This window comes from Panthera pardus, unplaced genomic scaffold (genome assembly GCF_024362965.1).
Source record: "Panthera pardus isolate Hobbes unplaced genomic scaffold, ASM2436296v1 HiC_scaffold_22, whole genome shotgun sequence".
NCBI classification, from domain to species: domain Eukaryota; kingdom Metazoa; phylum Chordata; class Mammalia; order Carnivora; family Felidae; genus Panthera; species Panthera pardus.
The window spans coordinates 46,808,480-46,831,076 of NW_026526788.1; the positions used below are offsets into that span (position 1 = coordinate 46,808,480).

At 53.8% G+C, this 22,597-nt stretch overlaps 2 protein-coding genes across 2 annotated transcripts in view; both read left to right on the plus strand.

Annotated features, from left to right (window-relative positions):
* Positions 1 to 4,366: 4,366 nt before the first annotated feature.
* Positions 4,367 to 7,003, plus strand: SLC18A3 (solute carrier family 18 member A3). Its single transcript, XM_019444910.2, has one exon. The coding sequence runs from the start codon at positions 5,067 to 5,069 to the stop codon at positions 6,609 to 6,611; it is 1,545 nt and encodes a 514-aa protein (XP_019300455.1). The 5' UTR covers positions 4,367 to 5,066; the 3' UTR covers positions 6,612 to 7,003.
* Positions 7,004 to 10,846: 3,843 nt separating this feature from the next.
* The window catches only part of CHAT (choline O-acetyltransferase), a 44,854-nt gene continuing 33,103 nt past the window's right edge, over positions 10,847 to 22,597 (plus strand). The window contains exons 1-6 of the mRNA XM_019444913.2: positions 10,847 to 10,927; positions 13,811 to 14,002; positions 14,824 to 14,942; positions 16,346 to 16,399; positions 17,909 to 18,089; positions 20,067 to 20,244. Of these exons, the coding sequence (XP_019300458.1) occupies positions 10,862 to 10,927; positions 13,811 to 14,002; positions 14,824 to 14,942; positions 16,346 to 16,399; positions 17,909 to 18,089; positions 20,067 to 20,244 (790 nt within the window). The 5' untranslated portion in view covers positions 10,847 to 10,861. The remainder of the gene's footprint in view (positions 10,928 to 13,810; positions 14,003 to 14,823; positions 14,943 to 16,345; positions 16,400 to 17,908; positions 18,090 to 20,066; positions 20,245 to 22,597) is intronic.

Sequence of the window (22,597 nt, forward strand, 5' to 3'; positions counted from 1 at the left end):
CACCTATGAACTCTCCAACTGTGGGTAAATTACTGTCCCTTGGTGTCCTTGCCTGTAAAAAGGCAATATGAAATTTGATAAGAGTATTAAATGAGTTAATGTTGTAAAATGCTTAGAACAGTGTCTAGAATGTTATAAGTACTTCTGTGTGTCTAAAAAATATTTTTTTTTCCTTTCCTCATTTGACTTACATTGAGTAGCAGATAGGTACTCTGTAGCAACAGTTCCTATATCTAATTGAGAAAGGAGAGAAGAAAATGTTGCCATTTTCTCCAACAGGATTGGATGGGAAGTTCTCTTTTGCCTGCAAGTTATGGTCAGATAGAGAAGTCTCTGGAAAGGAATTTACCAAGAGTTCTATTGAAGAGCAAGCCACAGACACAGGAAGCCCAGAGGAGCAGGGCCTTTGTGTAAGGCTGGTTGGCCAGAGACGGAGCAGGGACCAGCACCCTGGACAGCTCCCTGCCAGCCAGGGAAGGGAATCCTTCCCAAGTTCTGCCAAGGCTAGGGCCCTAGCCTTTCGCTGAGGCAGGGGGTCCTCAACTCCCAGAGATGCCTGCTCCCTAGTTACTGGGGCTGCTGATCAAAGGGGTAGGGGATTGCCTTCTGAACTGGAAGTTTGAGGGTGAAGGAGTTTAGTGTCCCAGGAGTTTCTTTAGGGACCAGCCAAGCCTTCCTCCTCCCATGGATCTTGATCTGTCCCTCTCCCCTACACTGCCAGGTGTGGCTGCTTTGCAGTTGGAGCAGCAGAGGGACAGTGAAGCACAGGAAATAGGAAGGCATCATGAAAATCACAAGACAGGTGGTTTAAATCCAGGCTCTACTGTTGGGACCTTAGGTAAGTGACCTGATTTCTCTCTGCCCAGCTTCCTCATCAGTAAGACAGGGAAAAGAACACCTGCTACCTGCACTGCCCCAGGACTGAGTGAAATTAAATAACACAGCACACATAATACCCTTGGCACAGAGTCCTCAATAAATGAGTCTGTTTCCTCCCATTGGTGAACGGAGGACTGGAGAGTTGGGCATGATCTCAGAGATAACTTGGCTCCATGCTCAAGAAGAGTCATGAATTATGAGGGCCAGTGGGCTGGGAGAGGTGTCTGCACCTTGAAGTCTCTGGAAAAGTTTCCTTTCTCTAAGATTCCTCTAAGTTCTAAATTCTTCAGCCACTAGACAGAAAAACATCTGCTTTAAACCATCCCCCCCCCCCATTAAAGCAGACAGGGCAAACAATATATGCATAAATAACAATTGCTCTGCAGGCTGGAAGACTGACCCTTTATTTGTATTTATTTATTTATTTATTCATTCATTCATTCATTCATTATTTTTAATATAATTTATTGTCAAGTTGGCTAACATACAGTGTATACAGTGTGCTCCTGGTTTTGGGGGCAGATTCTTGTGATTCATTGGTTACATACAACTACTCAGTGCTCATTCCAATAAGTGCCCTCCTCAATGTCCATCACCCTTCTTCCCTTCCCCTGCCCCTCACCCATCAACCATCTGACCCTTTAAAAGCCTCACAATGGGAGAGTCAGAAGAGGCCAGAGGTCTGCTTTGGGAAGCTGGAGGTGGTATACTCAACTGAGAATATGCAGATTATGATCTGCTGAATGAGGAAGTGTAAGCCACCCACTCAGGGGCAGCAGGTAGCCCCCCACCCACCACCCCCCACCTCCCCAGCATCTGAGCTCTCACTCTGGGAAAGTGAAACCCATGGGATCACCTCAATTGAAGGTGCAATTTCAATACACCCATACAAAGGAAGTAGAGTCACAGATATTACTTACAGATCCCAGAAGCAGAGGGGAGGCTGCGAAGAGCAATGGGGGAAGGGCAGACTCTGTCCCAGGTCACCAGTGAGCAGGAGATAGACAGTAGGGTAGCAAGCACTTTTTACTTATAAAGTGGTTGAGGCAGAGGTCACTAACATTTTGTGTGCTTATTTTTAAGTGGTTATTTTTAAAGGTGCCCCAGGAAAAGCCATGTGAGAACTTAAGTCAGAAATCCTAAACTCAAGTCCTTATCTAAATGTCAGATTCTGGGGGTGCCTGGGTGACTCAGCCAGTTGAGTGTCCAACTTCGGCTCAGGTCATGATCTCTTGGCTCATGAGTTCGAGCCCTGCATCAGGCTCTGTGCTGACAGCTCAGAGCCTGGAGCTTGTTTCGGATTCTGTCTCTGTCTCTCTCTGCACCTGCCCTCCCCACCCTCCATCTCAAATATAAACAGACATTAAGGAAAACTTTTTTAAGTGTTTAAATGTCCAGATTCTGGGTATGAGTAGGGCTATCAAACTGTAAAATGCCTAAGCAGCAACTTAGAAAAACAAAAGTTGTTTTTCTCATCCCCAGGTTTCAAACTCAAATGACTGGACAAGCAAGTAGGTGACCTAAATGTGCAAACAAAATCAGTCGGAGGGACACTGTGATAAGCTGAAGAGTGTGTGCTGACTCAAGGCCTTCAAATAAAATTTAAAATAATTCTGTCACCCTGAAAAGCCCTTCTCTAGTACCCATTTCCCCAGGAAATGCAGTGGGGGAGGGGCTTTCCTCTCACCCCTTACTTAACAGAGACAAAAGCTGGAGTCCAGAGAGAGGCTGTGACTTGCCCAAGGTCAATCAGAGCCAGATCTGTCTCCATAAGGGGCTCTTTTCCTGTCTCAGACACAGGGCAGTTTGGCCACTGCAGAGCACGTGCTGGGAACTCCTGAAGTGGAAGGGTTTCTCATCCTCTCTGGGGTGCCTGGGTAGGTGGAGAGATTGAGTAACAGGTACCAAAGCTGCTGGCTGTCATCCTGACACCCTGGTCTCTATCATCTCACCCCACAGTCATCTCAGGGATAGAAGATAACTTCCCAATGCCCTTGGGCCTCCCATCAGCTAGGACAGAACCTGGAATCACAACGCCCACCTAATCACAAGGACTAGCCAGGAAGCCAAGGTGTCCCTGTATCTTTTACCTGCTCTTTACAAGACCCACTACTGTGGGAAAGGAAGACAAAAGAACACATTTTACAGATAATAATGACAATAGCAAGCACTTGCATCACTCTTACTATGTTATGGGCGGTTGATACAATGATTACCCCGTTTTACAAATAAAGAAACAGGGGGACAGAGAGGTGAAGTCATTCTCTGACGCCCTAACTGGTAAGTGGCAGAGGTGGGAGCCATCTTCAGCCATTTGTCTCTAAAGCCCAAGTTCTTTGCACTGCATCACCAGTGCCTCCCTCAGGGTGGGGAGCACGGTAGAGAAAGAAGATGGATCTAATGCTAGTTTACTTTTGAGACCAGAAGAACGGGAAAATTCCTCTCTGACTCTGGAAAGGACACACTGTAATCTCAACAACACAAGTCCCCCAGTCCCAGCTGCCTCAGAGCCTTTCCCTTGCCAGCCCGCAGACTGGAACACGGACTCCGTGTGCCATCTAGGGTCCACGCTCTTTGGGGGAACACATTAGGCTCAGCGCACAGCCAGGGAGGCTCAGCCAGTCTGCAGAGAATGAGGTGTCTGGGCGTTGCAGCCCTCTCGGCAGGTGAGCCTCCCTCCATCCTCTGATGAGAGCAAAGCTGCTGGGTCCTGCCATGGGAGTGGGCGCCGCACCCACTCCCACGGGCTTTCTTACAGCTGCCAAGAGAGGACCCCGGCCACGTAACTCCCAGAGCCCACCTGGGACTTGGAGGCAGCTCTGGAGACGCGGGGCGGGACCTCACTGAAACTGAGGGAGGACTTGTTCCAGTGCTAAGAGGGGCTGGGAGGAGTTAGAATGGGGAGGGGTCAGGAGGAGGAAAAGGAGAAGAGGCGGAGCTGGGAAACCCGGACAGTTAAAGCTGAAAGGGGGAGTACGGGCTGGGAGAGGGTGGCGAAGCTGTACGGGAGGATGGGAGGGGCAAGGCTGATATTCGGGGCCCCGGGTGGGAGGAGGGTGACTTCTCCCCTCGATCCCCAGAAGCTAATAGTCAGGAATTCTCTGCTATGACATTCTCCCGAAGGGCCGGTCTGTCGGAACCCGGCCCAGCAGTCTCTGCGTCTCCCCCTCCCTTCCCGAAGGTGGAAGGGGCCAAGGGGGTGGGGCCGGAGAAAGGGTTGGGGGGGATCTATACCGGGCCCCCCACCAATAGCAGCCCCACATTCCAGCTGCGAGAACAGATGGACGCAGCGGCGGCTCACCTCGGGGGCTCTTTGCCGGCTGTGCTCGGAGATCCAGGCTGAGGCGGAGATCTGGAGTCCCCGGCGCCTTCCTCTCCAGCACGGCTGGAGGGTTGGGGGACGGCCGCTGAGCGACCCTCTGGGGAGGGGGGAAAAGAACTGGTGCAAACCCCTCGGGTCCTAGAACTGAGAGGGGGCGGAGGAACAGACAGCCCGCTCCTCGCGCGGCGCATCCATCCTCCAGGGCTTGACCAGTACTCTCTTCACACCAAGACCCCTTTCTAGGGTTTCCAGTCCTGGCGCCTCTGGGAAGGGGACCCCTGCCCGGCCGCGCCCCGCCCCCGGCCCCCGCCCCGCCGACGTCGCATTAGCATGAGCGACGCAAGTGGCCCGGGCACCACTCGGGGGCCGAGACTCGCCGCGTCACAGCCCCGAGTGGAAAGGAAAAAAAGAGGAGGCGGAGGAGGAGGAGGCAAGAGCCGACGCGAAGGGAGGGGAGAGCGGCGGCGGGGCGAGTGAGCCAGCGGGCGGGCGGCAGCAGCATGCCCTTCGGCCCGCGCGGGCGGCCTTTCAACGCTTCGGGGACCGCGCCTGACGAGCCCAAGGCGCCGCGCGCTCAGTCTCTGGCCCCAGCCACTCGGTGCGCCCACCTTCCCTGACAGCCCCCGAGCCCAGCAGCGGCGGGTCCGGGCTTGACTGTCAACGGCCGGAGGCGTCTCGCCGGACAGGGTCTTTGCCTTTCCCGGGACAACGGGCCATGAGCCCTGCAGCCACCTGAGACACAGGGGGCGCTGCGCCGCGCGGACCGCGCCCGCGAAGTTCCGTGCCCTCGGCTCTGCACTGCAGGGCGCCCGCGCCCAGGCGGCCCCAGCGGAGGCGTCCTCGGAAGAGCGGCGGAGTAGAGGCAATGGAACCCGCGGCGCCCGCGGGCCAGGCCCGGGCGGCAGCCAGCAAGCTGTCGGAGGCGATGGGCGCAGTGCTGCAGGATCCTCGGCGGCAGCGGCGCCTGGTGCTGGTCATCGTGTGCGTGGCTCTCTTCCTGGACAACATGCTGTACATGGTCATCGTGCCCATCGTGCCCGACTACATTGCCCACATGCATAAGGCCGGCAGGCCCACCACGAGCCCCAAAGTGTACACCCTGCAGGCGCCCACTCCAGCCAGTGGCAGTGACAACATGGGCAACACCTCAGAGTCCCCGACGGAGAGTGAGGACGTGAAGATCGGGGTGCTGTTTGCCTCCAAGGCCATCCTGCAGCTGCTGGTGAACCCCCTGAGTGGGCCCTTCATTGACCGTATGAGCTACGACGTGCCGCTGCTTATCGGCCTGGGCGTCTTGTTCGCCTCCACCGTGCTGTTCGCGTTCGCGGAGGACTATGCTATGCTCTTCGCTGCACGCAGCCTGCAGGGCCTGGGCTCAGCCTTTGCGGATACGTCCGGCATTGCCATGATCGCCGACAAGTATCCTGAAGAGCCGGAGCGCAGTCGTGCGTTGGGCGTGGCGCTGGCCTTCATCAGCTTCGGGAGTCTGGTGGCGCCACCCTTCGGGGGCTTCCTCTACTGGTTCGCGGGCAAGCCTGTGCCCTTTCTGGTGCTCGCCGCTGTTTCGCTGCTCGACGCGCTGTTGCTGCTGGTGGTGGCCAAGCCCTTCTCGGCCGTGACGCGGGCGCGGGCCAACCTGCCGGTGGGCACACCCATCCACCGCCTCATGCTGGACCCTTACATCGCCGTGGTGGCCGGGGCGCTCACCACCTGTAACATCCCCCTCGCCTTCCTCGAGCCCACCATCGCCACGTGGATGGAGCACACGATGTCGGCGTCTGAATGGCAGACGGGCATGGCCTGGCTGCCAGCTTTCGTGCCGCATGTGCTAGGTGTCTACCTCACCGTGCGCCTGGCGGCGCGCTATCCACACCTGCAGTGGCTGTACGGAGCACTAGGGCTGGTAGTGATCGGCGCCAGCTCTTGCGTGGTGCCTGCCTGCCGCTCCTTCGCACCACTGGTGATCTCACTCTGCGGCCTCTGCTTCGGCATTGCGCTAGTTGACACGGCACTGCTGCCCACGCTCGCCTTTCTCGTGGACGTGCGCCACGTCTCGGTCTACGGCAGCGTCTATGCCATCGCCGACATCTCCTATTCCGTGGCCTATGCTCTCGGGCCCATAGTGGCGGGGCACATAGTGCACTCGCTTGGTTTTGTGCAACTTAGCCTTGGCATGGGCCTGGCCAACCTGCTCTACGCGCCAGTCCTGCTGCTGCTGCGCAACGTGGGCCTCCTGAGGCGCTCCCGCTCTGAGCGCGATGTGCTGCTGGATGAGCCACCGCAGGGTCTGTATGATGCTGTGCGCCTGCGTGAGCGCCCTGTGGCCGACCCAGACGGCGCCCCTCGAAGCCCTTCGGGCCCCTTTGACGAGTGCGAGGACGTCTACAACAACTACTACACCCACAGCTAGCAGCCCAGCTACTCTCCCGGAGCCATCCCCTCACCGCCCACCCCCCGGGTCAAGGTGGCTACTCTGTGAGAGTACTGGCCAGCTTAGACTCAAGGCCCACCCCTCCAACGAGTATCCTACACTCTTGCCCATCTTGACTTGCCTGCCGGGATCCCCCCACTTTGACCCTTTCTGTGTTTCCCTCCCTCTAGTCCGGTGGGACGTGGAGCACGGAAGCATACAAAACGATACACTCCTGGCAGAGATAAAGAGGTGCGCAAGCCGCCACCTGGGGGCTCCCCTGTGTAGAACCGTCCGTCTGTCTGTCTGTCTTTCCTTCCGTTCCTCTCAGTGCCAACTTAGCCCCCAGCACCGCGGTGCTTCTGGCCCGAATCAATAAACTATATCTGTTCGAGACCGAGTCTCTTTACTGATGAGGGTGGGCGGCCCGGCACAGGGCCAGGGCAGAGGGGAGGGCAGAGGGGAGGGTGAGCTGAGTCTAGCCCCGATCCAGGTCTGAGCCTGGCAAGCACTCGGGAAGCCTGTGGCTCTTGCTACCTGGTAAAGGAGATACGAAAGAAGCAAAACCAACTAGGGATCCCACCCTCAGACACCTCAGTACACGGCTCTCTTCCCTCGAGACAGCCCCTCCCTCCCAGTCCCAACGCAGCGCCCCAGGGCGCCGCCCGAGGGAGCCTGAGGATCCGCTCCCTCCGGGTACGCTAGTCCCCGCCCCTTGAGGACACTCCCAGTGTCAGCCACTGAGCTCTGAAACGCCAGAGCCCCGCATCCTGCCCTGTCCAGGCTCCGGTGAGGAGTAGGGGCCGAGCTGTTCCGGGCAGAGATCCGCTCTCTGGAAAAGCGCTTGTGTCGTGTGTGCTCGTTAGAGAGTTAGGCTCTATCCTTCGAGGAGTGGGGGAACTGTTGATGTGTCTGCTGTGTCCTGGCTGTGCGGGTCTGAGTCGTGACTGAAGAGGGTGCCAGTGTGGGAGCTGGTGCCAACCCCCCACCCTTACCCCCACCCTTACCCTGGCCTTGGTGGAAGCAGCTGGCCAAGGCTGTCAGAATTCTCCCCACCTCGATCGCAGGTCTCCGGAGCCGCAGGCCCCCGTTTGCAAGCCACTCCCAGTCCTGGAGCCTGCGGCCTGATGAAGGCCAAAGAGCCCTCCAATTCTGGCAAGGAGAGGCAGAAGAGTTGGGGTACGCCTGTGTATTAAACAATGCCTGCAAGAGTCTTCACTGCTGGTGTGTGCACGTCTGTCCTCGTCTGTGTGTTGGGCTGTGTTGCATGCGTTTGGGCAGGGTCTGTCTTTGTGGGTCTGTCTGTACGTGTTGGTGTGTAAGGATCTGTATCTGGGGTGGGGGGAGGAGTGCTTTGTCTGGGAGGAGTGTCTGCCTCTGGCTGTGTGTCTATAAGCATCCCCAGGTCTGTATCTCCACTCCCTCACCCCATAGTGCCAGCAAGGATGGGGTGGGAATAGAAAAGGAAGGAGGACCTTGCAGTGATCAACAAACAGGATGATGATGATGATGATGATGATGATGATGATTTTGAAAGAAGTTGTACGGTTTGAGCCTGGCCTAGACGGCGGGGAGGGCAGATTTCTCCAGACCCAACCCTTCCCAGGGTGGTGCGGACGCAACCGGGGCTTGGATAATGGAGTTGGGAGAGCGCGGCGACTGGGGATGGCTGGGCGGGGTGCAAAGGGCAAGGGAGGGGGGCAATGTTCTACACACCTATCCCCGGCCCGGATTCCGCTGCTCTTACACAAACTCATCCGGGAAGCCGTCCGAGCCGGGGCTAGGGGCCGGGAGATGGGATCGCGGTAGGGAGCCGCGGGGGCGGGGGCAATGAGGAAGAACGGGAGAGACGGGGTGGGGCTGAGGGAGGGAGGAAAGAGGAGAGAGGGGAGGGAGGAGGAACAGGAGGAAGGAGAAGACAGGAGCGGCCGGTTCGCCGGCAGCCAGTAGGGAGGCCGCAGGGACCCGGCGACGTCGGAGGCTCTAAGGTGGACAGAGGCCCCCACCTCCGTACTGCTGACGCGCCCCTGGATCCCTTCTGGCTCACACTCGCGCCCCCAGTCTTGCTTGGTGCCGTGGAGCGGCGGCAGAGGCGGAAGATCCGAGGAGGGCAGGTGAGAAGGGCTGGGCTGGAGGACCGCAGCGCGGGGAGCAAGCAAAGCTCAGGGACCGGAGGGCCGCGGAGGAAGGCTCCGTCCAAGGACCGCGCCGGGGGCGAGAGACCCCAAGATCCTCGGGATTTCCGAGCCCTGAACTGAAGCGGCCGTCGGGGAACTGCCAGGAGACTGGGCTTCCGCGGCTCTGGCTCTTCCCCACCAGGAGTGGGGGCAGGGGGACAGGGAGCTGAACGCTGAGAAGTTAGGGGGAAAGGGCTTGGAGAGAACTTGACCATCAGGCTCCGAGGTTCCACGTGCGTATCCTCACTTCTCTCTTCTCCTAGATCCCCATCTGCTAAATGCCAAGGTCTGCACTTTCTGTGCCCAGTCAAGGCGTTGGCGGATCTCACCCAGCCAGACCCCTCTGAATCGCGGGTGAGCACCCAACTCTCGCGAAGGCGGAGGTGGGGGAGCCGCCGCAGGTGGCAAGTATGAGCTGGGTCCCAAGGAGTCTCTAGAGAGCACGGACTGCCTGTGTTGCCCCGGGTGGAGCTGGGGTTGGGCCTCCTGGGCAGAGCAGAGACCCCTCCTGGCAGTCCTCGGAAGCCATGCTGGTGGCAGCAGAGAGTGGAGAGCACCAGAGACAGAAAGACACACACACATACGCCTCCTTGTTGTGGGCCCATGGCCCAAGGAGGGAAAGCAGCCGCTGCCTCACAAGGACCAGGCCCTCCCATTTGGTCCCCAGGAAGCTGTCCCTGCTCCAGTCTTACACCTTTCCAAGATATGGAGTCTCCAAGAGCACTAGGGCCTTTACCAACTTGCCCTTGCCCTCAACAACCTTTCCAATCTCCGCGGTGCTGTGATGGACCCTAACTTGGATGCTGCTGCTTTTATGTCACTGGGAGTGGGAGCAGCTACTACCCTCCAGGGAAGGTCCAGGGACCACCTAGTCTGTAGCATCCTGGCAAAGTGTTCACATCAGTTCTATAGTCTCTGCCTAGCACTGCCAGGAAGGCTAGGTTCCTCCATTCTGGAGCCTGATTCATCCATCTTTCTGGATGCTCTGCCCTTGGGTCAACTGGGCCTGGACCCTGGCTCCCACCTGGGCCATGCTTGCCTGGGGGGTGGGGGAGGGCGCAGGGGATAAAATGGGCTAAGCATCAGCTTTCTGCTCTTGGGAGAGAATAGGCAATGGGTGAGTGGAAATCATGGGTGCATGGCTCTGAGGCTTATGCTTAGCGCATTCTCTGAAGGTAGAAGGTAGCCTTAAAAATAGGCCTTTGCCCCCTCTTGGCCTGTTCACTTGTACTGTGAATAAAAAGTTAATCCTCTTCTCTCCAGGTTGAGTCAGGTGGTCCCTAGGGGCCTGGACTGTGCAGCTGCCCTGTCCCATCTCCCTCAGCATTCCCATGCCACCTGCTCTAGGAGCCTGGGAACCAAAGATTGCCTAAGTCCAAGTCTGTCCAGCAGGCCCCAGGGTCCTCCACTCCCACCCCTGCCTTGGCCAGAGGCCAGGCTCCCAGTCAGCCCAGAGTACTCCTGGAACCCACAGCCTTAGAGGACCTGTGTTCATTTACACATGCACTGATGCATGCGTACATTCCTTTTACTCAGCTACCCAGCACTGATCCTACTCCATGCTAGTCATGCAGCTAGGTCCCAGAGATGAAGCACTGAACACAACAGGAGAAGCTCACAGACTAGTGGGAAAGAGAGATTTTAATCAGCAAAACAGGTATCTGTTGGGTCCAAGGCAGGAACAAAGCAAGTGTTCTGCCAACACCCCCTTATGGATTTGGAGTGAGCGAGTCCAGCCTCGCTCCCTCCCACTCTGCTCTGGGGTGGTAGGTTGAGCCTGGGTGACAGTCTTATGGAGTAGGGACCACCTAAAGGCTCACTCTAGACCCCACTCTATCCCATCTGGGGACTCAGAAAGGACACTGTGGTCAGGGGGGGCTGGTCCAGAGATTGGGAGATTGGGACCAGGTCTACAATGAGGCCCTGTGTATTTGGGGTCCATGTCCAGCTCTAGCCTCTTCACAGGGTGGGGGTGAAGGGTCCATGTAGCTTTATGTGGCTATTGTGCTGATGCCCTTCTGCTTCTTGGTCCCCAGGTCTGCACCTCTGCTTCCCCAGCCAGGAGTCACCAAGATGCCCATACTGGAAAAAGCTCCCCATAAGATGGCAGCAAAACCACCCAGCAGTGAGGAGGACTCTGTGAGTGACTTTTGGAGCTCTCTCCTTCATCCCTGTTCTCCCTACTCACATACTCCTGCTTCCAGAACAGTCTTGTGTGGCACTAGCCCCCAACCCTGCAGTCTCCAGGGCATGAAGTCCAGGCTGCAGTCCTGCTCTGAGCCCACTGAGGAGCCTGGGAACTCCTTGAAGGGCTGGGAGTGGTTTCAGGGGATGCTGATGGAATTCTGACAGCCACACTTCCTAACCCCAAAGCCAGGAAGAGCCCTTGACCTGGGCCAGGTACTCTCTCTTCTCCCAGGGCTTTTTCCCCTCCCCAAGTTCCACTTCCAATGGCTTTGAGCCTAGTGGAGTTGCCTTAGGGTGAGGCTGAATTCTCTACTTTAAGCCAGGTCACCTCCCAGTCCTGGCTACTGTTACTGGTTCAGCCCTGGAGCCTTAGGCTCTATCTTCCCCACTGGTTTAAGACAATGCCACCCCTCCTTAGGCAGGCATCCTCCTTCCTTACCTTCTTAAGTGATGGAGCAGCTTATCTAGTCTGTGAGTTGTTGCAGTGCTGGCCCCTCTGCTAAGTTGGTCTTCTTGCCACTTCTTTACCCAGGGCTTCATTTGAAATCCTAATCAGAACTTTTAGGCTTCTACCCATGAAGTTGCTCACCATGTTGTCTGTCCTGACTTTTGCAGCCCACAAACATCTCTGTTGTTGAGTCTTGCCATGGCATGTGCCTCCCATTGAAATGTGGCTTCCCTGGGAGCAGGCCTTTTCTTTCCATTGTCCCTAAGTCCAGTCTAGGGCCTGGTTCACATGAACTTCCCAGGAAATGTGTACTGACCTGGGACCCTAGTGTCCAAAGACCCTCATTAGTACACCTCCCTGCCTCTAACTAGCCCGAGGTGTGGGCCAGAAGCCTAGGAGAGTCTGGGGAGGAGCCCCATGGGGCTACAACATGTGAGCAGAGATTTTCTGCCTCATTCCATTTTACCCATCGCTGATTCCCCATAACTCTGAGTCCCAGCACCCTGTCAGAGCCCTGAGGAAGAGTGACCTGTTTCTAGCTGGGGCCCCAGCCAGGCCTGCTGGCACTCTTGGAAAGGCCACCAGCTGGGCTTGGCTTTCTGCAGGTACTTGCCCACTCACCCACCAGACAGGCCTCCAGACCCCAAGGCAGGGGAGGGGGAACCAGAGCAGCTGGATGGGGGTCTGGACCTGGCTCTCTTGAAGTGGGCTGAGGAACCTGGAATGCTACCCAGACCACCCTGGTCCTTGAGAGTTCCCTGGGGCAGGATAGCCCATAGTTGGCTCTGACACCCTCCTCCCTCCCCCTAGAGTAGTGAGCTCTAAAGACAGGATGAGGCAGGCAAGATTCTCATTCATTCATCAGCACAGGCTCCCGTGGTTGGTCCTTGTCTGCCAAGGGCCGCTTGGGGAGGGCCTCAGCCCATGCAGCGGCAGGAGCAAAGCAGAGGCAAGCTTTGAATGGGCCCCTTTACTCCCAGCCTGCCAGGGGTGGAAATTCACTGTCACCCCCACCCCAAGGGGAAAAAAAAAACCCTGAAAGAAGGTGACTACCTACTGCCAACTTTGTAAACTTTATCGGTAATATGAAAAGTCCTGGTTTCTGACCGTAACTAGCTTAGTGAGGAAGAAGGAAAAGGAGGGAATGGAAAAAGGACCAAGGAGGAAGGGAGAGAACAATCTAGGAGGAAGGAGCAGAGTGGATGTTGGATGAACACTGATTTCAGGTCCCAACTCTGCTATCATATTGCTGGGTGACCATGGACTAGTTTCTCCACTCTTTGGGCTTCAGTTTCATCTGAAAATGGAAGGAAAATCCCTTCCCAGGTCAGCCGTAACATGGTTGAACACAAGCATGAGATCCCTGGCTGAACACAGCTGGTAAATTAGGAAGCATGGCATCCAGAAAGGGGAGACATTGGTGGAGAGTTCTATTCAGACTCTCTCCACACTTTGGGAGTCCCCAGAAGTTATGGGTTTCCTTTTAGGAATCCCTTTTAGAGGGGGACAGTAACATCATAACATTTTATGATGTGCTTATCTGGGGCCAGTGGTTTCTCTCATTTAATTCTGTCTGTGCTCCACTCAGGTAGGAATTGTTATTTATGTCCTATGGATTAGGAAGCTGGGGCTCAGAAAGGCTAAGATAGGAAGAACATCCACAGCACTCTCTGTTCTCCCTCCCCGCCCTGTACCCACATGGAGCAGAATGGGGCTCCCCGGCTTTCATAACTGGGAAGGGCTTAGTAAGGAGCCAGGACATGAGTCACCTTCTTAGGAAACAACTTGCAGGATTCTGAACTATGCCTCCCGCCATCTTTCACCTGTCCAAATCTCTCCATTAGTATTATACCCTTTGGGTCCAGAGGTCAACTGACTTCTGAAGCCCCAGCTGGAAACAATTTCTAAATTAAGAGTGATAAGTATCCAATATCAGTAACAGATCTGTTTCATCTTAGACCCATTCTTTGTGATTTAAAAGCACTTTTCACATAGGATCTCTTTGATCCTATGAGAGGTGGAGGTTATTATCCCCATTTTACAGGAGGGGAAACTGAGGCATAAAGGTGAGGTGGTTTGCTTAAGATTACACAGCTGGTCAGCAGCAGGGTCAGTGCATGAACCCAGGTCTGTCTGGTGCCAACATCAAGGTATTTTCCTCTACACTTTATCCCCTCGTGGGGGCAGGACTAGGGTACCAGAAAAAAACAAATAGAAGTTTCCTAAGTTCATAATTCTGCTGAGCTGAGCCCTGGAAATAGGCAAGACCCAGAGTGTAGAACAAGGATAAGGCCAGATGGAGACACACAATGGGGATCATCTCGCGGACAGGCATGGACCCCACACAAGAACAGGCATAGCAAGTGTTGGTGAACTCTCTCTTCCAGGAGTTGCCCAAACTTCCAGTGCCCCCACTGCAGCAGACCCTGGCCACTTACCTGCGGTGCATGCAGCACCTAGTACCTGAAGAACAGTTCAAGAGGAGCCAGGCCATTGTGCAGCGGTTTGGGGCCCCTGGTGGCCTTGGTGAGACCCTGCAGCAGAAGCTCCTGGAACGACAGGAGAAGACAGCCAATTGGGTAAGAGTTGCTGAGAGGGAGCAGACTAGGGCGTGGGGGCAGACAAGGGACCCACAGGGTGGGGGGCAGGGAGCAGACACGGAGACAGGGATTTGGATGAGGGGCAGGTAGGTAACAAAGATGGACAGATGAAGGGATAGGGATGAGAGGAGAAACAGGGGGACAGCAAGTGACAGACAGGATGTGGGATGGGAGATAGGGATGGGGACCAAAAAGGGACAGATGGGGATAGAGATAGAGTGCTGGGGAGAGACAGGATATACAGGTAGAAGACATTAGGGGTTGCGGATGGGGGACAGACAGGGACAAGGATGGAGGACAGATGGGCGATAGGGAAGGGGAACAGGGATGGGGGCAGCAGGAGATAGAAATGGGGCAATAGGGAAAGACAGGGTACAGACATGGAGACAGATGGGGGACAGGGATGGCAGATAGTGATGGGGTGGCAGAAGATAGAGGTAAGTTCAGGGAAACAAAGAAGGGTGAAAAGCGTGAACAAGACACACATAAAGATGGGCAGGGAACAGGGATGAAGTATCAAACACCCAGAATGGGAAACTGGGATGGAAGAGAAGGATGGCATGGGGCAAAAATGAAGGATAGTCATGGTGGGCTGGAGAGCACACAGGCCCTAGCGCATCACTAGGGCTCCATGTGCATTTGCGGAATGAATGAACAAAGCCCATGGTCCAAGAAAGTGTCTCGGTTGTCCCTTGGGCCTGCCAGGATGGGACTGGGTGCTCTCGAGGCAAGGTGCCTTTGTTCAGAGGGGCGTGTGTGACCTTGCGGGGTAATGGCACCCCTCCCGTTTTCCCCAACAGGTGTCTGAGTACTGGCTGAATGACATGTATCTCAATAACCGCCTGGCCCTGCCTGTAAACTCCAGTCCAGCTGTGATCTTTGCCCGCCAGCACTTTCAAGATACAAATGACCAGCTAAGGTGAGGAGGCCACCATGCTCCTGAATCCACAGCTTGAGAGCCTGCCTGGGGTCCTGGCTCCAGTAGCAGGAAGGAAAGGTCAACGCTTGTGCCTTGGCTGAGATTTCTGAGACCAAATGCCTCTGAGACAGAGGCAGTCCAGGCCATGGGTTTGGGAAATTGGTTAGATGAGGCTACAATATGAGTGACAAACACAGGGTCTCCCTCGGAATATATTTATTTGAGGTGGAGTGGGCAGTAAATGGAGGTCATGGGCCCCCAGGTGTCCCCATGGCATTCTTGACCTGGCTGAGGCCCTGGAAGGAGGTATGCATCTCTGCCCTACCAGTACTTGAGTCTTGGGCTTGTCACTGGGATGCACTGCACCAGGCTATCTAAACAGAGGCTCCAAGGGGGTGGAAATGGTTCCTTCCTGCCAGCTGCCGCCGCCAGAGCCTTTTCCATCTGCTGCAATTTCAGGGCTCACTGAGCCACGGGAATGGCCTCTGGGCCCACTGATGTTGATGGGGGGGGGGGATTTACACAGGGATGTGGCAGGGAGGAAAGGTCTCCCTACAGGAGTCTCTTAGAGCCAAATCCAATGTGGCACAGCATCGGGACAGTTCAGAGAGGAAAAACCAACCAAACAAAAGAGGCAGGGCCCACCTTGGCCTGTGGGCAGGGCTCAGCTATGCTAGTTAGACCTCCATCCCCTCCTTCTTCACTGAGACTAGCCCAACTGACTGCTGGTCAGGCAGCCTGCAAGCCTGGACCTCCCATGCCAGCAGGAAGTATGCAGATAAATGGATGAGCAGCTGCTGAAAACAGTTCTCCAACTGCTTACAAGGGGACATTTTTCCTCCTTAAGCCAGGGCCATCACCCATGGGCAGTTAAGATGACATGGCCCTGTGGCACAGTTCTCTGGTGACTCTTTTCCCCCTGGCACTTACTTTCATTTTCATTAGCACCGAATGAAATTGACTTTTCCTGGGAGACTGGATTTCCCCAAACCCAGGTGACTGGTCCAGTTCAGCCCCAGCACTGGCCTTTCCTAGGGCGAAACCCACCCCTGACCATCCAGCCTTCTCCTGCCTGCTCTGTGGCCTCTGCTCGTTTTCTCTCCCTCCTCCTCCTCCTCGTCCTCCTTCTCATTCACCCTCTGCTTTCCTCTCCTCCTCCCAGTTATCTCCACAGGACCATTTTTAATCCAAGGCTTGTGAAGGACTGACAGCATGATGCGGGGGAGGGGGGTGGGCAGGCAGCAGGAATCCCATCAGATTAGTGTACCACTGAGGCCTGGCATCTGGAGGGTGGTCCTTGAGTTTGGGAGAAAGGAGGTGGAGGGGAGGGAGAGGAATGTTGGAGAAAGGGAAGGGGCCTGAGCCCCTGAGAGGAGAACTTAAGGCTTCATGTGTCTCTGCAGGTTCGCAGCCAACCTCATCTCTGGCGTGCTCAGCTACAAGACCCTGCTGGACAGGTAGGATGGGGCCCAGGCTGGGAAGGGCAGAGCCCTGTTTTGGCACAGCCTGTTAAGTCATCTGTCTCTCTGCTACATTAGTCAAGGAGCAACCAGAGGGCAGAGACCTTGTCTTTTTCAGCTCTGTGTTCCTGGCTCATGTCATAGAGCAGGTGGACCAACCCCCCCCCCCCCCGCCCCCGCCCCAACTCCTACAGCATCAGGATAACCTTTATCCCAGCTGACCCAACCATTAGTGGTTCCTCTTCCTAGGGTAAGCACTTTCCTTCCTTGATCTCTTTAAAATGCACCCCCACTCACACACTCTACCAAAATGAATTTGCAGAAAAATGATACAGAGGTACAAAATACACAACCACATATCTTATGTTTACTCTAGATTCAATAGACATAAAATTCCTCCATCAAATTGCTGTAGAAGTTTCTGAGAGCTCCCACTGATTCCTATGGTTCAGTGTGGCACCTGCACGTTGAGCAGCAGGGCCGTGGAACACCCTACCCTCACTCTGTCCCAGCTACTCTTAGGGCTGCCTCTTCCCCTCAAGGCTCAGCTTACATATCTGGTCCTTATTACCCTGTCTCATTACCCAAAACCTTCCCATCTATCAGCTTGCTGCTTATTGCCTGTGCTCCACCTACACATCCCAGGACCTGTGCCCCATTAGAACAGGAGACTCGTGTTTTGCTTGCCACTATAATCCCAGATCCCAGATCATATATATAATGATATAATCCCAGCCACTATTACCCCTGTGCCTGGCACAGAGGAATGCTAAATAACATTTGTTACCTGAAAGGGAGGGAGGAGAAGTAGAGATGGAAGGAGAGAGGAGAGAAGAAGGATGAGGAAGAGGAAGAGGAAGAGGAAGAGGGACGGAAGAAGGAAGGACAGAGGAAAGAGATAGAAGCAGAGAGAAGGGAGAGGAGGAGGGGGAGGAAGTGGAGGGAGGAAGGAAAGAGGGAAGAGAAAGAAGGAAGGAGGGAAGGGGAGACAGAGAAAGATGAAGGAGGGGGGAGAGGGATGGAGGAAGGAGGAGGAGTAGAGAAAGGAAGAGGAGGAGGAGGAGGAGGAGTAAAAGGTCAAGGAGGAAGTAAAGAAGGACACAAGATATGCTGAGACCACAGGAGAAAGAGAACTTTCTACCTTGAATTTAGAGAAGGCTTCTGGAAGAGGCGATGGAAGAGTAGGCTCTTAAAGGAGTGGAAGTCTTCCTAAACAAATTAGTTGAGTGCAGAGGTGGGGTGAAGGCATGCCAGGCAAAGATCAGCAGAAGCGAAGGCACAGGGCTCCCTGAGGCAGGGGTGAGGGAAACTATCAGAGTCTTGAGCAAACCCTGAGGGTGTCCATGGACCTTGGAAATGGGGCACTCCACTACTTTAAAAAGTGAGAAATCCAGCTCTCTTACTACAATCCTAACGCAGTTCTGGTTTTTGTGCCCTGCTTTGCCTGATCAAGTCAAGTAGAAGCAATTCTGATTCCCTGCCTCCCTCCCTGCTCTCCTTCTCCAGTCACTCCATCCCCACCGACTGTGCCAAGGGCCAGCTGTCAGGGCAGCCGCTCTGTATGAAGCAATACTACGGGCTCTTCTCCTCCTACCGCCTCCCTGGCCACATCCAGGACACACTGGTGGCCCAGAAGAGCAGTGTCATGCCCGAGCCAGAGCATGTCATTGTGGCCTGCTGCAACCAGGTCAGTCGCCCCTCTCTGCTGCATCTCAGGCTTGGGGAAGGTGCATGAGTACTTACCCACTCCTATTTCACCAGGCATGCTCAGCCCGCTCTCAGAGGCAGACAGTGAGCTGGGACAGCATGACCCCAAAGTGGGGTTTCTTGATTCCTACTCAGTCCCATTTCTCTCCACGAGTTAGATTTTAAGAACAAGGAGAGTCATCAATTGAGAATGACTTATGTGGGCTCTTATATGGGCCCTGACCAGCCAGGTCAACTCAAAAGAACTTCCTGGATGGACTGAGACCCTGCATGGCCTTAGCAACTCCTCATGAATCACCCAGGCTGTGGCCTTCCTGGAGACCACATGCAGACATATGGACAGCTTAACAGACTGCCCATTGGGACCTCTGTGTCCAGGCCTTAGGCTTGGCACTTACATGTATGCACCCCACCTGGTTCTATAGTAACCTTGCAGAGGGGCCTTGAAATCTCCATCTGAAAAAAGAGGAAATGGGACTTAGACAAGTTGAGTGGCCTGTCCAAGGCTGAGAAGGACTCCCAGGCCTGGCCAATGCCCCATCTCCTGCAGCTCAGGTCTTCATACTGGGTTCCAGGAACCAACAAGGACCCATGGGGCCCCAGGGGATAGTCTTAGCATGAGGGCTCCTGACCCCTTACCAGTGCCCACTAGGTGATTTGGTCTGTATATTGAGCCTCCACCTCATGATTTCATCTGACAAAAAGTGGTTTTGTTCAGGATTTGGTTTTTTTCTGGTTTTGTTTTGTTTTGTTTGGGTTTGCTTTGGTTTTTGAGTTTTGGTGGGTTTTTTTTGTTTTTTTGTTTGTGTGGTTGGTTTTGCTAAAAACCTACCCCCCAGGATTCCCCTGCTATTTGTGCTACAATGTTTTCTTCTTGGGTTCATCTGACATTTTCTAGGATAGGAGCTCAGTGAAAGTCTGCCATCCTAGGTTAGCGTTCCCACTGGAAGCCCACATGACAGTTTAGCCACAAACAAGAAACTTTCTCCGTCTTCATTCAAAAGTCAAACTCATTTCCCAGCCCCTACGTGTTGCAGTATCCATCCATTTCAGAAATGCTCTTGGGGCTCCTGCTCAGAACGGCCACATGTATGCTTCTCAGGACATGGGACCAGGTACTTATGTCAACCAGCAGAAAAGGGATCTTGACTTGGGGCTAGATAAGACCTTTCACAAAACCCAAGACTCTGGCTTCAAAGCTACTAATGATAGCTCACAGGTCTCACATACAAAGCACATGCATGTACACCTGTATATGTGCACACAAAGGGATAGAGCATTTTGTGTGTTATTTTTCCATTTTAATCTTCCTCTGCTTATCATTTGCTGACTTGCTTTTTTTTCTCCACTCACCAGTGTGTTTGAGATCTATCTCCGTAGCTGTATCTAGAGCTAGTTCATTCCTATTTACCAATGAGTAGACATGCATTAGATAAATAAACTCATTTAATTTAGCTGTTCCCCTTCTGAAGAACACGTAGGCTGTCTCTACCATTTTGCTATTGCAGATAAGGCTTATATGCCATTGCTTCACATATCTGGGCACAAGAGTGTATGTTTCTCCAAGCCTAAGGCTAAAGTATGCATTTATAAGAGTGACTGCTGAATCATAAGTTATGCACATTTTCAGTTTTGATAGACACTGCCCTCCAATAGCAATTGTACCAATTTATACTTAATTCCCCACAAACATAATAGTTTTACATGAAGTAGGAACCATAGAAACAGGTTTTATTTTTAGCTAAGGTTAATCTGGCCCTCTTTGATTTGGGGAAGCTTAGAGTCCAGCCCAGTCAACAGCATTTGGATAGGTCCCCAACATGGGACTTTTCAGGGAACCATCATATACCTTGAGCCTGAGTATCCCCTATCTATACGCACGTGTGAAGGCTCAGTGAAGGCCCTTCACCTTGGGCCGGCTGCCATGAGTGACGTGTTTGACCTGTTTCCCCCACAGTTCTTTGTCTTGGATGTTGTCATTAATTTCCGCCGTCTCAGTGAGGGGGATCTGTTCACTCAGTTGAGAAAGATAGTCAAAATGGCTTCCAACGAGGATGAACGCTTGCCTCCAATCGGTCTGCTGACGTCAGAAGGGAGGAGCGAGTGGGCTGAGGCCAGGACGGTCCTCGTGAAAGGTTAGCAGCAGTGCCCAGCGCGTCTCCACGCTCATCTCATCCTCATGCCCATTGGCTTTCCTTCCTCCAGGGTTGGGCACCATGCCTCATCCCCATTTGCCATAGCATGGGGAGCTCAGGCCTCCCTCCAACTCAGGACCCTACGGAAAGTCAGCTGAGGCACCTGGAAGTTACAGGCACCTCGTTTTTCATCTGACAATATTCTAGCTTCCTGGGTGAGGCTGATGAGCACTGGAATCCTTGAATGTCTGGGAATATTGAGGGACGGAAGTGTTGAGCTGGAGGAAGGCTGGCTACAATTAAGCAGTTGTGTTTTACTGGTGGGCAGCAATGGTACCCATTTTAGGGGTCTGAGTCACTGGGAGACCTGTCACCTGGAGATCTGGGATGGAGCGCAGCTCTGGGAGCATGGTTGGCTGCCTCCTTCATGTGATTTCTCAGTCCTAGAACTTTTCATCTTCAAGCTGACCTATCCTTGTGGCTGGCTTGCTGCTTTTATGAAAGTTTCCAAGCATTCCCACAAGAAAGCTGGTAATAGTCATAATAATTTTAAATCATCCTCCGGAAACTAATTTTCAAAGCTAAAGCCAGCCTTATTCCCAGGAATTGGATGGAGTGTTTTCCTTTTTTGCCTCTATTAGAGACTGGGGAATAAAAGGGAGGCTTCTGTGGACCTCCATCTGCCCCTTGGGCTCTCATTTGGCCAGATGTCCATTCAGACTCCCTGAGTATCTGTCAGCTGAGGGTCTGGGCTAGGCCTAGAAAGTCTAAGAGGCAGAGAGGATGAAGCTACTGCCCCCAAGCAGCTCACTGGACAGGGTAAGGGAAGGCATGGGGGAGCAGATTCAGGTACACAGTAAGGCAGCACTACCCATGTAAAGCAATAGAGACAGCAGGTACCAAATAAGTGCTCCGGGACTTCAGCGAGGAGAGGGAGCCCTTCCACCTGGGAAGCTTTTGAAAGATTTCATTGGAAGAGGTGCGAATTTTGCAAAGCTCTTAGACATGAGTGAGAAGAGCAGGAGGGAGGGATAGCAGGCTGGCTGTGGGCAAAGCCGACTGCCCAGCAGAGACATGTCTGCCCTGCCTGGTTCCACATGGAGACCAACCAGCCAGCAAAGATGGCCATGCTGGACGTGTTGAGAGAATGAAAAGGTGGTAGGGCCTGGGTCTCGGGCAGTAGGCACTTACATTTTCTGATCCCTCTCCCTAGAAAGTTCTTTTGCCAGGGTTAACTGGCTCCTTGCACCATCCAGAGCTCAGCTCAGGTGTCACTGGCTCAGACCCTCCTAGTGCATCCCCAACTCAGCACACTCTGTCACCTTGTCCTATTTTCTTACCTTGTTTGCATTTGTAACTCTCTGAAACCAGCATCTCATCTGTTTGATGCATGCTGATTATCTGCCTCCCTCCCCTAGTCTATGAGTTCTAGGGGAACAGAGGCCTCATCTGTTTGGATTAACTTTTCAATCTGCTGTGCCAAACACAGTTGGGCCCCAATGATATTTGTTAAATAAAAGAATGAAGGGTTACTAATGATACTAGGCCCTAGACCTATTGCCTACCTACCAGTTAATTCTTTTTCATTCAATTATTGGGTACCCAAGGAATGCTCAGTCCTAAATCAGGGGATGCATGGGACACAGGAGGGTGTGAGAGCTGACCCCATTCTCACAGACCTGACCACCAAATGGGGGAATTAATAACTTGTCATTGGGAAGTGAGTTAATTCCCTCAGGAGACCATAGTGTAATCAGATCCCACTCTCCTCCCCTCCAGGGACAGAGACAGGCATCAAACAATCGCCTTTGCTTCCAATACAGTTTCCACTTTATTAGCAGGCCAAGCTATCTCCCTGCAGTACTGACCGGGATTGCCTTGAGGTTTAAGTGCTTGGGCTGTGCTAATCGGAATTAATTTGTTAATGGCACTTGATCTGGCTTTCTGAATGGAAGTGCTGTTTCTGAGGGAAGTGTGACAGAAAAGAGGGGCCCACACGCTTTCCCTTAGGAAATCCAATTAATCTGGTTAGAACTGACTGTGTCATCTGCACAGCAGGAAACCAGTCCTTCACAGAGACCCCCTCCCTGGAGCATCCCATACCCACAGGAGGGAAGCCATTTAGGAAATGATTTCAGTATAGATGTGAAAGATCATGGCAGCTTGGACTAAGGTTGAGAGTAAAGATGGAAAGACATGGGTGAGGTCCAGATATATTGCAAAGTAGAAGTAACAAGGAGGGAAAGAAAAGAGAATGGTTCCGAGGTTTTTGATTCAAGCAACTGAGTAGATGGTGGTACCATTCACCGAGATGGGAACCAGTTTGGGGAAGTGGCTGCAGAATGAAGTCCTT